The sequence below is a fragment of the Dendropsophus ebraccatus genome, chromosome 7 (assembly GCF_027789765.1).
Source record: "Dendropsophus ebraccatus isolate aDenEbr1 chromosome 7, aDenEbr1.pat, whole genome shotgun sequence".
Lineage (NCBI taxonomy): Eukaryota > Metazoa > Chordata > Amphibia > Anura > Hylidae > Dendropsophus > Dendropsophus ebraccatus.
This window is the reverse complement of record NC_091460.1, coordinates 131398824-131413609: the sequence shown is the minus strand read 5'-3', so window position 1 is coordinate 131413609 and position 14786 is coordinate 131398824. Positions and strand designations below refer to the sequence as shown.

The following is a 14786-nucleotide window of genomic DNA, read 5'->3' as shown; positions in this document are numbered from 1 at the left end:
ACTGTGTGAATACATGCTTGCAGCTGATCTTTAACCCCTTAAAGACAGAGCCAATTTAGATTTTTGCATTTTCGTTTTTTCCTCCTTGTGCTTAAAAGGCCACAGCACTTGCATTTATTCACCTAGAAACCCACATGAGCCCTTATTTTTTGTACTTTGCAATGGCAGGCTGAATTTTTTCATAAAGTACACTGCAAAACCAGAAAAAAAATAAATGTGTGGTGAAATTGAAAAAAACCCCAAAAAAACGCATTCTGTTTATCTGTGGGGTATGTGTTTTTACGCCATTCGCCCTGGGATAAAAATTAGTTTTTATGTTTTGAATGGAAATGTGTAATGTGTCTTTTACATTTGAGAAATTAAAGAAACATTAATTAAGTTAAATATAAATTAACATTATTAGGCTATGTTCACACAGCGTAAAAGTACGGCCGTTTGTATGCTTGACACGCTGCATGTTCTTTTATGGGATCCTGTCTGGAGCGTATACACGTAGTATACACTCCGGCCAGATCCCGTGCGGCGCCGCAAAGAACTGACATGTCAGTTTTCTGCAGCCGCTAATCATTGAATAGCGGCCGTAGTAAACCCTGTCAGCTCACACAATGAAGCGAGCGGCTCCGGCTTTGTGCTTTGGGGAGTTCAGAACGCATCAGAACTCTACGGCCGTGAAGATCATCCGGCCGGTACTGCAGTACCGGCCGCTCCGTGATCCGGCTGGGTCACAGAACAGCCGGTCTCTTACGCCATGTGAACATAGCCTTATATATAATTTAATAATATTAAAAATAAATGCTTAGAAGTGGAATAAAATTTTTTCCTATACTTGTTTTCAGCTTCAAATGAAAATCCTCCACTAAATAGAAAACCAACGCTGGCTCCTCCTACCAGAACTCCTCCGGATCTCCCTCCCACTGATGGTCAGTTAAATGGTGAAGTATCAAAACAGAAATTAAGTCTGGGTGAAATTTCCCTCTATTTGTAGACTTTCTTGGCAATAGAACAATACTATATAATAGGAATAGGCACTATCCAAGTCATAATGAACACTGAAAAAGTAATTGATCTTTTGTGACCCATCTATTGGTTAGTTTGTTACTATATAATGTCTGATTTTGTTTGCACATGTACTTTATGATCTGTTAACCACCTCTTCAACAACAACAAAAAAATAGATGTAATTATTATCCTTTAAAGGGAATGTGTTACCTAAATTTTCTTTTACTGATTAGACCAGGGGTCTCCAAACTGCGACCCTCCAACTGTTGCAAAACTACATTTCCCATCATGCCTGGACAGCCAGATCCAAAGCTTAAGCTGTCTGGGCATGATGGGAATTGTGGTTTTGCAACAGCTGGAGGGCCGCAGTTTGGAGACCCATGGATTTGACTCGGTTACTAAAATGTGCTTTTTTAGGCTCTGTTCACACAACGTCAAAAATAGAGAAAAGGCGGCCGATTTTGCTATTTAAAATAACATCCGTTTTTGCCGCAATTCAACTGACTGCAATGGTAATACATTGAAGTCAATGAAAATAAGGACGTCCAATGCACACAATGTATTGAATAACGGACGTTTTTACCACGGACATCAAAATAATGAACATGATCATTATTTTCGGTCGTCTTTTGCAAACAGTGGATGTTTTTTATTAGTTGTTCACACGCAGTTTTCCTTTTGTCATCGTTCTTTCTTCGTTTTTACTATTAAATTTAATGGACCTTTCATTTAAGCCGCATCCAAAGGGCAATTAGTAACCAAACTAGTATAATGTACAAACACAAGTTATTGCATTAAGGGGAGGTCAGGCTGCTAAATGACGTCCGTTATTTTAGACTCGAAATGACAGACATAATTTTAAACAGAGCTGAAAAAATGTAGTGTGAACATAGCCTTATTCTAATCGGTTTCTGTTTTCTGACTTAATTTTTTATTTTATTTCACTTTTTGTTCATTGTTATGGGGGCAGCCATATTGCCTGGGCGGCTAACAGCATTTAGTGACATGCTTTACAGCTGCTTCCTGCTTTTTATGTAGGAAGAAACATTTTTATGTACATTAAAGAAACATTAATAATGTTAAAGAGTCACTGTCGTATTTTTAATTTTTTTGCAGAAATCAATAGTCCAGGCGATTTTAAGAAACTTTGTAATTGGGTTTATTAGCCAAATCTGCCATTATCTGCATGTAAAAAGCCTTTTCCCAGGTCCCCCCCTCCCTCCAATTTTTCATCCACTCCAAAAAATCAGGAAATTGTGACTTGTTGCAGGAGTCACACTCTGTCTATTCCTATAGAGAGGGGAGGGGGGAGGAGGAAGGAGGGAGTTAGCCGGCAGCAGAGAGCAGATAACAGAGGATTACAGGCACAGAGCTGGGTGACAGCTGTAATCAGAGGTCAGAGAGGTCAGTGGTGACTGTCCCAGGAGATAATGGGTGAGGGATTTGTAGATTAACTCTTTGTTGTCCTGTTTTGGTCTTTTCTTTAGCTCTCTCCATAGGAGAACAATGAAGACAGGGGGGAGAGCTTCAAACGGCTTTTTCATGATAAAAATGCATTTTTCGGCTAATAAACCCAATTACAAAGTTTCTTAAAACCGCCTGTACTATTGATTTCTGCAAAAAAAAAAATCACGACAGTGACACTTTAAATAAAAATTGACATTATTAAATATAATATAATAATATTTAACCCATAGCTGCACCAGGACGTTACTGAACGCCCTGGTGCAGCTATGGGAGTTCAGAGGGGGGTCGCCGCGCATGTAGCCTGGGACTGTGGCTATTAGCTGTGCCCACTTATTAAGTACTTAGATGCAGCTTTCAAAGTTGACAGCTGCATCTAAGTACTTACTGTGCCCTTACCCTAGTGGTCTAGTGGGGGGATCTGAAGCCGGACGGGGTCTGCCCCGTAATGGCGGTGATCCCGTCTCGGTATTCTATTGCTTTTGGCTGCAGCAGCCGAAACCAAATAGAGCACAGATCTTATTGATCTATGCACTATAAGTATACTGCATAGATCTCTATGAGAGATCAGTGTGCATATACTAGAAGTCCCCCAGGGGGGCTTCTAGTATGTGTGTAAAGTTAAAAAAAAATGTTTTTTTGATAACACAAAATCCCCTCCCCTAGTTAAAGTTTGAATCAACCCCCTTTCCCCATTTTATAAATAAAAATATATAAATTAACATATTTGGTATCACCGCGTGCGTAATCGCCCAAACTATTAGATTATCACATTCTCGATCTCACATTATCACATTCTCGACGGTAAACGGAGTAAGCGTAAAAAAAAATTCCAGAGCAAAATTGCGCATTTTTGGTCGCTTCAAATAAAAGCCATCAAATAAAATAAACGTTATACAAGTTACATATTTTTGTAGAAGAATATGTATAACAACTCAGTTTTACCCTAGGGTGAACGGCATAAAAACTAAAAAAAAAAACAAATAAAAAAATTAAAAATTTTATTTCAATTTCACCACCCATATAATTTTTTTCTGGTTTCCCGGCATATTTTAGGCAAAAATTACATCACTATAGCGAAGTACAATTAGTTGCGCAAAAAATAAGGGCTCATCTGGGTCTCTAGGTGGAGAAATGCATGCGCTATGGCCTTATATACACAAGGAGGAAAAAACGAAAGGGCAAAAATGAAAACTGGCTTTGTCCCCTAAGGGTTAATATGAAGTGGAATAAACAATGTTCCCTATATTTGTTTATAGCTGCAACTGAGAGTCCCCCACTAAATACAACACCAACTCTGGCTCCTCCTACCAGACCCCCTCCAGATCTTCCTTCCACTGATGGTCAATCAAGAGGTGAAGTATATAAACAGAAATTAAGTCTTGGTAAAATGTCCCTCTATTTGCAGACTTTCTTGGCAATAGGGCAATACCATGTAATAGGAGTAGATACTATTCAAGTCATAATGAACATTTAAGCTATGTTCACACTACGTAGAACAACCGCCGTAGTTTTCACCGCAAAACTACGGCCGTTGTTTTGAGGATGATACGATATAGCAATTCGTACGAACTACGGTCGTACGATGCACACAGCGTATAAGACTACGGCCGTAGTTCGTACGGACCCGCGAAAAATGAACATGACATTTATTTGCGGCTGGTAATGTTACAACTATGGCTGTGGATTTCAATGTGGCCGCACACGTAAAATTTATTTCGGCCAAATTAAACTTGATTTTAAAGTAAAAATTTTACTGAGTGGTTTATTAGGCTAGTCGCAGTATTTCAATTAAATGACATGTTTCAGCCCGATTAAAAACATGCTAGGAGGCAATATTACGACCAGCCCGTATGCTCGTAATTCTACGTCCGTTGTTTTGACTGCAAAATTCTGGCCGGTGAAAACAACAGCCGTTGTTTTACGTAGTGTGAACATAGCCTTAAAGAGTAATTGTTCTCTTTTGTGACCAACCTATTTCTTTATGAATGGCAAGCGGCATCCTCACCCTTATTGTTTCACTTGTTTAGTTTGTTACTACGTCATTTCTGCATTTTGTTTGCACATGTACTTTATGATTGTTAACCCCTTCTTAAAGATGACTGTTTGAGGGTGAGCCAGCCGTTGGGATTCCTCCTTAGGTCCCAGTGAGTTGCAGTGGGGCACGTCGGCATAATGCTCTTCTCCAAATCGCTGACTTGAGACTAAAGTCTGAGAGATTCCAGGGCTGGGACAAAAACAGGAAAGCCCCTCAGCTTGGATAGGTTATAAGTCCCCTTTAAATGGTAGTCACACCTGGAGGTGAATTAGCCCGACATGGCTAGTAGTCAGGAACAGAAGAAATCAGGATCAGGATACACTATACTCCTTCTCACTACACTGATCTAGGTCAGAATGAAGCACATGGCTTTCTACACTTTTAAATCTAGACTGTTGGGTACTCTACTATTGGTGGTACTATATTATTGAGGTTTTAAAATCGAATTTTACCTATATTATCCCAGGGCACCATTCTGGATGACATCCTCTATCAGGGATACTGGCAGCAAGCAGAAAAAAAAAGGAAGGAGGAGCCATAACCCTTACCTTAGGCTAGGTTCACACTGTGTTTTTTTAGTCCATTGAATGGATCAGTTTTTAAACGGTTACTTTTAACGTACAGAAAAACGTGGTTAACCATGTTTTTGTGTACGCTAAAAAAAAAGGAATCCGTTTCAATCTGCGTTTGTTTTTTTTGTTTTTAAAATGGAAGTCAATGGAAAAAATGTTCCCCATTAAACGGAGATGCTAAATGGACTTCAAAAATGCAGTGTGGACCCAGCCTTATTGTCTCGCCACATATTAAACTATTGTGGCTAACATATAAGGGTATAGGTAAGTCATAAACAAAATTTTTAGGCTATGTTTACACAGCGTAAATGTACGGCCGTTGTTGCAATCGGCAACAACTGCCGTACTTTGTACGATTAGACACTCTGTATGTTCTTCTATGGGATCCCGGCCAGAGCATATACGCACAGTATATGCTCCGGCCGGGATCCCACGCGGTGCCGCAAACAACTGACATGTCTGTTTTCTGCGGCCGCTATTGAGTGAATAGTAGCCGTATGAAATTATGTCAGTGCACACTGTGGAGCGAGCGGCTCCGGCTGTTTGCTTCATAGTGTGCAGTGGGAAGTTCTGATGCGGTCGCACGCTGATGCACCCACATCAGAACTCTACGGCCATAAAGATCATCGGCTGTGTCACAGAACGGCCGCTGTCTGAGATGTTCAACCCGGCTTTTACTGCAGTACTGGCCGGGTTAACATAATTTATTTCTTTTTTTATGTAATTTGGGCACATTCGGGTGTGCCTGTGCTCCAATTAGCCATAGCAGATAATGTAAAGTATGGCCGGAGCCATACTTTACGCTGTCTGCACAGTCTATTTCGTGCGACCGCTATTCAATAAATAGCAGCCGCACAAAATAGACATGGCAGTTTTCTTTGCGGCCGCATGGAATCTCGGCTGGAGTGTTTACAGTTTGCATACACTCTGGCTGGGATTCCATAGTAGTTAATGTGATCGGCCTGCAACAACTGCCATTGTTTAATCAAAAAATAAAGTGTGTTAAAGAGGCCTTCTTTAAGTAAATATATGCATCAATGAATGTCTCTTTTTGTTGCAGGGGGTAATAATTCTTCTTTAATAGGCATTATAATTGGATCGGTAGCTGCGGTGATTTTGGTTGTGGTTCTGTTTGTCCTATGGTATAAAAGAAGATGTAACAAATCAAAACAGAATCCAATTTATGTGAACGAGGAACCACCAGCTGTATCATCACCGGGTGAGTTGAACACTGGAATTCCTTAAAACTTTATATTTAATGCAATGATCAATGCAGTACATATCTCTATGACTACAAATTACAATGTAAAAAAAAAAGTTTTGTGCAAATAAAAAAAATTGTATAATAAAAGTTTTGTCACTCCCCTTTTTCAAGTTTAAATTTAAAAAATCATAATAAAAAAATAAACATATTTGGTATCGCTGCATGCAGAATTAAAAGGTGCCCTTTTATTCTAATCTGTTTCTATTTTTTTACTTTCTTATTTTTTGTTTCACTTTTTGTACATTGTTATGAGGGCAGCCATATTACCTGGGCTGCTAACAGCATTTAGTAACATGCTTTACAGCTAGCTTCATGGATATAGACAACAATAGACAGACTCTGTCCCCTTGAGATGAATGTCAAACATCATTGAGCATGCTCTGTGATCTTTGAAACTGTCATTCCACAGGGGGCTGCTATTATCTCCTCTATCTACTGGTGCCACATGACGCTGCAATGCTGTACAGATCACTTTACAGCAGTCTTATCTTATCATTACAGACACAACAGGAAGTCTTAACTTAGCTTTAGCCCCAGTCGTGAGAATAAAAACTGCAAGATCTCAGCATTATTTTATAATATTCAGTAGATAGAAAAAATGGGAACTTTAAAAAAAAATGGCACCAAAAATTATTTAAAAATATGTTTAAGATAAAACATTATTTAAAAAATAAGTCATTTTTGAAGGGCTAAGCCTAAAATTGCCTCAAGGACAGAACCAATTTTTTCAAATATGACATACATCACTTTATGCATTAATAATATTGGGATGCTTTTACCTATCGTAGTAATTCAGAGATTTTTCGTGACATATTGTACTTTATATTACTGGTATATTTGAGCTGATACTTAAAAATTTTTCTAAAATAACATTTACAATATGTCTGCTTTATGTTGGTATCATTTTTTTTGAACAAGCGTTTATATAGAAATCTTATAGAAGTAGCAGCAATTTTCCAAATTTTCCCAGAAATTCCAAAATCTGATTTTTTTAGTGACTAGTTCAGACTTGAAATGTATTTAAGGGGCCAAGCCCCATAAATCACCCCCTCCCCCCACAAAAAATTTCAAAATGACATCCATATTTTTTTTTACCTTTTAAGTGAGTCATAGAAATAAAAGCAGACAGTGTAAGAAAATCTTTAAAAAAAATCTATTTATTTAGACATTTAAATCCAATATCTTTTATAATTAAAAAAATATTCACAGAGAAAGGCAGAACAATATTTTATTGCCCTGATTCTGCAGTTTTCAGAAGTATCCCATATGTGGCCCTGGTGTTCTTTTGATATAGCTGGTTCAGGAAAAGCATGTAGGGTTCCTCCTCTTTTGGATAAGCAGCCAGGTTAAAAAACAAACAAACAGCAGCAGCCTTGTAATACCAGGGTAGTAAGGGCCATTTATTTTGTCCCTTCTCCAGCCTAATAATACCAGCCTGCTATCGCCCAGTCCAGGAGCGCCATTTTTTTCATACTCCTGGACTACTGGTACCTGGCTATTACGTAGGAAAAATTTAAGAAACCTTAATAATGTTAAATAAAAATCAACATTATTAAATATAATATAATAATATTTAATATGAAGTGGAATAAACAATGTTCCCTATATTTGTTTTCAGCTGCGACTGAAAATCCCCCACTAAATACAACACCAACACTGGCTCCTCCTACCAGACCCCCTCCGGATCTCCCTCCCACTGATGGTCAATTAAGAGGTGAAGTATATAAAGAGAAATTAAGTCTGGGTAAAATGTCCCTCTATTTGCAGACTTTTTTGGGAATAGAGCAATACTATGTAATAGGAGTAGGAATAGGAATCACCCAGACAATTAAATTATCATACTTCCAATCATACACGGTAAACGATGTAAGAGTAAAAAAGGGCCTAAGTGCAAAATTGCAGATTTTTGGTCACTTTAAATCCAGAAAAATTTTAATGAAAAGTGATCAAAAAGTTGCATATATGCAAGAAAGATACCGATAAAGAATACAGATCATGGCACAAAAAATGACACCTCAAATAGCCCTATAGAGCAAAAAAAAAAAAGTGTTATAATATGGTGCAACTTTAAAAACATTTACTTAATTTTTAAAAAATCTATTTTTTTAACCTCTTAAGGACATATGACATACCGGTACGTCATATGTCCTCATTAGCACTTCAAAGCGCGCGGCGGCCCCGCTTTGAAGTGCCGCGATCCCGGGTGCCGCGAGTAGCCCGGGACCGCTGCTATTAGCGGGCACGGTCTGATCGCCGTGCCCGCTAATTAACTAACCGGAGGCAGCTGTCAAAGTTGACAGCTGCCTCCGATTACCGGAGGCAACCTTTCCCTGGTGTCTAGTGGGGGAGATCGCTCCTCCGGGACGTTGTCCCGGAGGAGCGATCTCCCTGTCTGATGCCGGCCGGGGACGCGTCCAAGATGGCGCCGTCCTCGGCTCGGCACTCGTTTACTTCCGAGTCTATGCTGCATATCTATGCTGCAGAGATCTCAATGAGAGATCAAAGTGTATATACTAGAAGTCCCCCAGGGGGAATAACCCTAACCCCAGGGGGGCTTCTAGTATATGTGTAAAAAAAAAAAAAAAAGTGTTGTTTATAGTAAAAAGCCCCCTCCCCTAATAAAAGTCTGAATCACCCCCCTTTTCCCAGGTTTTAAATAAAAGTAAACAAATAAATAAATAAATAAACATGTTTGGTATCGCCGCGTGCGTAATCGCCCGAACTATCAATTAATCACATTCCTGATCTCACACGGTAAACTGCGTCAGTGCAAAAAAATCCCAAAGTGCAAAATTGCGCATTTTTGGTCGCATCAAATCCAGAAAAAATGTAATAAAGAGCGATCAAAAAGTCGTATATGCGCAATCAAGGTACCGATAGAAAGAACACATCATGGCGCAAAAAATGACACCTCACACAGCCCCATAGACCAAAGGATAAAAGCGCTATAAGCCTGGGAATAGAGCGATTTTAAGTGACGTATATTTGTTAACAATGGTTTGAATTTTTTATAGGCCATCCGATACAATATAAGTTATACATGTTATATATCGTTTTAATCGTAACGACTTGAGGAACATGCGTAACAAGTCAGTTTTACCCCAGGGCGAATGACGTAAAAACACAGTTCCCCCAAATAAAAGAAATGCATTTTTTTTTTTCAATTTCAACACACTTTGAATTTTCTTCTGGTTTCGCAGTGTACTTTATGCAAAAATTCAGCCTGTCATTGCAAAGTACAATTAGTGGCGCAAAAAATAAGGGCTCATGTGGGTTTCTAGGTGGAAAAATGCAAGTGCTATGACCTTTTAAACACAAGGAGGAAAAACCGAAAACGCAAAAACGAAAATGGGCCCCGTCCTTAAGGGGTTAAAGCAGTTAAAGTGTCACTTTCGTGAAATTTTTTTTTGCAGAAATCAATAGTCCAGGCGATTTTAAGAAACGTTGTCATTGGGTTTATTAGCCGAAAAATGCATTTTTATCATGAAAAAGCCGTTTGAAGCTCTCCCCCCTGTCTTCATTGTTCTCCTATGGAGAGAGCTAAAGAAAAGACCAAAACAGGGCAACAAAGAGTTAATCTACAAACACCTCACCGTTATCTCCTGGGACAGTCACCACTGACCTGTCTGAGCTCAGATTACAGCTGTCACCCAGCTCCATGCCTGTAATCCTCTGTTATCTGCTTTCTGCTGCCGGCTAACTCCCTCCTTCCTCCTCCCCCCTCCCCTCTCCATAGAGCAGACTGGGTACGACTCCTGCAACAAGTCACAATTTCCAGATTTTTTGGAGTGGATGAAAAAGAGGAAGGAGGGGGGGACCTGGGAAAAGGCTTTTTACATGCAGATAATGGCAGATTTGGCTAATAAACCCAATTACAAAGTTTCTTAAAATCACCTGGACTATTGATTTCTGCAAAAAAAAAAAAAAAATACGACAGTGACTCTTTAAATAAAGTAAAAGTTATATAAGTTTCCTACCGTTGTAATCAGGAACATAGCATGTCAATTTTACACAGGACAAATGGCGTAAACACAAAATCTTCCAAAATGAGAAAAAAAATTTTTTATAATAAAAGTTTAAAGAGGATGTACCATTAGGTACACTTTCTTTAAAATTACACATAAATCGAACAGCGCCGGCACGGGGAAGCTGGTGCCGCAGTCCTTTTTTTGAACCGCGGCCTGGTTCTCGCGTATGGAGCTGTTCTATTCATGGTTACCGGGTTGGGGGTGAAGCACTGGAGGCGGGCCGGCCCACCCTCAGTTGGAGGAAACCCCCGCCCCTCCATGATGCGGCTCCATTAGAATCAACAGAGCCGCGTCATGGAGGGGCAGGGGTTTCTCCCCACTGGGGGTGGGCCAGCCCACCTCAAGTGCTTCACTCCTGGCTTGGTAACCATGCATAGAACGACGCTGTACACCGGGCCGCGGTTCAAAAAAGGACCGCGGCATCGGCTTCCCCGTGCCGTTGCCGTTCGATTCATGTGTAATTTTAAAGAGCGTATACCTGATGGTACATCCTCTTTAGATCACACCTCTTTTCCCAAGTTTAAATAAAAAACATAATAAATAAAAAATAAACATATTTGCTACTGCTGCATGCAGAATCGCCCTAACTTATGTGGGTCTGTAGGAAAATAAATGCAAGCACTATGGCCTTTTAAACATGAGAAGGAAAAAACGAAAGTACAAAAATGTTAATTGGCCTGTACTTTAGGGATGAATATAGGTGCAATTTTGCACCACCGGACTAGGATCACATTGGCCCAGATTTATCAAAGGGAGTAAAATATACACTGGTGTAAGCCGGATTCTTTGGGCAGACAGCAGAATTTGCCGCCGAATATCAGTCCATGGGACAGGCGGAACTTCAAGCAGAGGCCGCGCGTTGGAATCCTCTTGAAGTCTTCGCACGTATTCCGCAGTGTGAACATACCCTAAGGGGAAAAACATTAGACTAGTAGTCGTAAGGTTGGAGAGTGAAGAAAAAAGCTTAAAGGGTGATTGTAGCCTTTTTTAGCCATTACTAACCTTCCTCACTTCTACCTCCAACACCGTTCTCATGGAGCCATCCCAGCTGCATTTCCGGTTTCTTGTGTTCAGGTTTAAACACAAGAAGAGCTGTGCAGTGGGACCAGCTCTATGAGAACAGCGGCAGTGGGGACAGCTGAAAGGTTGGTATTGTTTTTTTGTTTTTTTTTTATTAGTACAATTCTGGATAAAAGTTACCTCCCCTGTAATATCTCTTCTCTGCCATGTCACTTGGGGGGAAATGCCTGTCCCAGCTGATGGACTGGCCATTCAGCCGATCAGTGACTGGAGCAGCATCCCACCCCAGTCACTGACTGGCTAAGCGGCCAGTACATCAGCCAGGTTGTGGTGTGGAGACCCCGGAGATCGATGTAATCAATATCCACGCTGCCCCTGCCCCCTTTTAGAAATCGACGGACTTCTTTAAAGCTGAATTGATTTTTTTTTCTTTTATAGGTGAAGATATTTCTCCTAAACAGAATAATAATTTTAACAGACGACTGCCTTCACTCCCGCCCTCCATCACAGTTTATCAGGTCAGCTTACAATTATTTTAAGGCTATGTTCCCACACTGTATGTTTGCTCACTATTTTTGGTCAGTATTTTGCAACCAAAACCAGGAGTGAATCGAAAACACAGAAAGGCTATGTTCACACACTGTTAAAAGTAAGTGGATGGCTTCCATGTAATGGCAAATTACAGCCGTTATGTCAAAACAACGGCCATTGTTTTAAATAACGACAATTATTTGCTGTTAAAGGCTATGTTCGCACATGGTATTTCCGTCAGTCTTTTGGTCAGTAGTGAAAACAAAATCAGGAGTGAAACTGACAGGGCAAAATTATAATGGAAAGATTTGCACATTTGGGCCATGTTCACACATAGTATTTTGTTAGTCTTTTAATCAGTCTGTTTTCAACCAAAACCAGGAAAAGAAACTGTGCAAATCTTTCCATTATAATTTTGATCTGTCAGTTCCATTCCCGGTTTTGGTTGAAAAAATACTGACCAAACGACTGGCAGAAATACTATGTGTGAACATAGCCCAAATCTGCAACTTTTTGCAAATGTTCTCCCTGATCACCTAAAGGGCGGGAAGGGGATCACAGCAAGGCACAAAGGGGTCATTGCCTCCTCCTGCATCTTATTTACCACAATTTTCCCCTACAAACAGGCATAAACTACAGCGGATATGTACTCCAGCTCCAGAACACCTCTCAGTAAATTTGGTGTGGGGCATGGGGTGCAAAGATTTAGCTAAGATTTGACAAATCCTAGACCCAAATCCCCTATACCCATGACCATCATCTACACCAGGGGTCTCAAACAAGTAAATGGTTTGCACATAGAAAAAAAAAATTGAAGTTGACCGGTCGCACTCCACACCATATATTGTATATTACATGTAACCAGACACCTGGACGAATGTAACAGTTCTATCTAGTGCTCTACAGTCAAAAAGTGGCACATGTCACCAAAAAAATCTTTTGTAACAGCACATATTTAACTCTTTATAGGGAACCTAGCAGAAGGTTAGATGGATGTAAGCTGCTAATAGATTTTTCTACAGTATGCCTCATAAATATTCAGAATATTCAGGTCCTTTGCAGTGGTGGCAGAGAGTGAGGTCACTGCAGAGTGTGCACAGGACCACCCCCAGTGCACCGAGCTTACTCATTTACCTATTCAGAAAAATATAATAGGTAATTCCCTTTAAAAAAACAAAAAAAAAACAAAACAAAGTCCCGCAAATATAAAATAATCACCAGCAGGGGGGGTGGGACATAATAAAGTATGTATACTGACCCATCCCCCTGCCCCAGCAGCACTGCCTTACTGATCTCTGACAGCCATTGGCCTCCTGTGGCTCCTGCTGCTTTGATGACTTGTACCCGACTGATGGATTATCAGCTCAGCCAATCAGTGAATAGGGCGGGACACAGTTGCAGTCACTGACTTCAACAGAACCAATTACCAGTTTTCCATAGCGCTCTGGTCTCAAAATACAATATTTTCAATATGCAATGGTCGTCCTGGGACCAATTAATGTTGTAACTTGAGGGACCGCTGTACTTACCTTCCTCGGACAACACTATGGATGTGTAAATGAGGCCTTAGGCAGTTTAGGGCAACTACATGGTAATGAAAGCTGTCGCACTAGATGTTATCTTCTGCATGACAGATTGTGTCAAATAACACAATTATTTATTTTACAGAATGAGAACTGTAACGGTTTCGAGGAGGAAGGAGAAAACCCATACACAGTAGGTACCAGTAGCGTAAAAGTGTAAGACAAAATGTAGTATTCTCAGCCTTTGTTCCTGTACAAAAATGCCCTTTGGTGCCCCCACTTCATTTTTTTCCCATTATTATTGTCTAATCTGTGCCCCTCTATTTAGCCAGGACGCCCTCCATGTCCTTTCACTAAGGTGTGTTGCTAAATGTTCCTATACTCTTCTGTATTCTATTGCGCAGACCTGTAGTATTCATTTTCCGTCACAAGTTGTCACTAGAGCAGGTCTATGCTTAAAACTAGCACATTGAGAAGTCCATAGGTTGACTACTGTACTGCATGTTTCTGTTGTTCATGGGGCAAGAATATGATTGCCAACTAGATCCCACTGCCCCAGCCTACCAGAGGCCTATTCTAGAAAGTTCTCAATGGGACGTTCATTCGCCTCACAGTTTCCCTACCAATGGGAACAAAGCCCAGCTTCAGCTCTTATATAGGTTGGTCAAGTCTAGTCAAATTGGATTAGTTTACAAAGTATTTCTGCAAGTCTGCTGCACAAGAGAGTGTTACTTCAGGGCCTCGCCTTTGTGGCCAGGTGCCTGCTCTTACAAGAGACTATGGGGGAAATTTATCAAACATGGTGTAAAGTAGAATTGACTCAGTTGCCCCTAGCAACCAATCAGATTCCACCTTTCATCCCTCACAGACTTTTTGAAAAATGAAAGGTGGAATCTGATTGGTTGCTAGGGGCGACTGAGCCAATTCTACTTCACACCAGTTTGATAACTCTCCCCCTATGTCTTTCCTAAGAGCTCTCCACAGGAAGATGACTTGCTAAAACCCTAAAGAGGGGTCTCCAATGTCTTGTCTACGTGTGGGGTGACCCGTTCTCTTCAAGTATTTTCTCTCAGGAAGTCCTTCAACTGTCCAGGATTTACCCCAGTGTTGCACTTGAAGACAAAGTACCCCACTGAAACTGCTCGATACACCAATGTGTATACACTCCATCCGGGATTCCCTCTGACTTCTATGCAATGTATCTTCTGTATTAATCACGGCCGGTGTTGCAAATCGGCAACCGTGATTAACCGTGTTTAATACAAAAGACACGTTGTGTGAACGTGAAAGTTCAGATCTCGGCACTCACCATTTTCATGCTTCTAGAAATCTTTTATTATAGAAAAT

At 40.4% G+C, this 14786-nt stretch overlaps 1 protein-coding gene across 1 annotated transcript in view; it reads left to right on the top strand.

Moving 5' to 3' along the window:
• LOC138797813 (uncharacterized) overlaps nucleotides 1-14786 on the top strand; it is a 47724-nt gene that overhangs the window by 31629 nt on the left and 1309 nt on the right. Inside the window, exons 8-13 of the mRNA XM_069978489.1 lie at nucleotides 837-920; nucleotides 3723-3818; nucleotides 6134-6292; nucleotides 7956-8051; nucleotides 11824-11903; nucleotides 13585-13632. Of these exons, the coding sequence (XP_069834590.1) occupies nucleotides 837-920; nucleotides 3723-3818; nucleotides 6134-6292; nucleotides 7956-8051; nucleotides 11824-11903; nucleotides 13585-13632 (563 nt within the window). The remainder of the gene's footprint in view (nucleotides 1-836; nucleotides 921-3722; nucleotides 3819-6133; nucleotides 6293-7955; nucleotides 8052-11823; nucleotides 11904-13584; nucleotides 13633-14786) is intronic.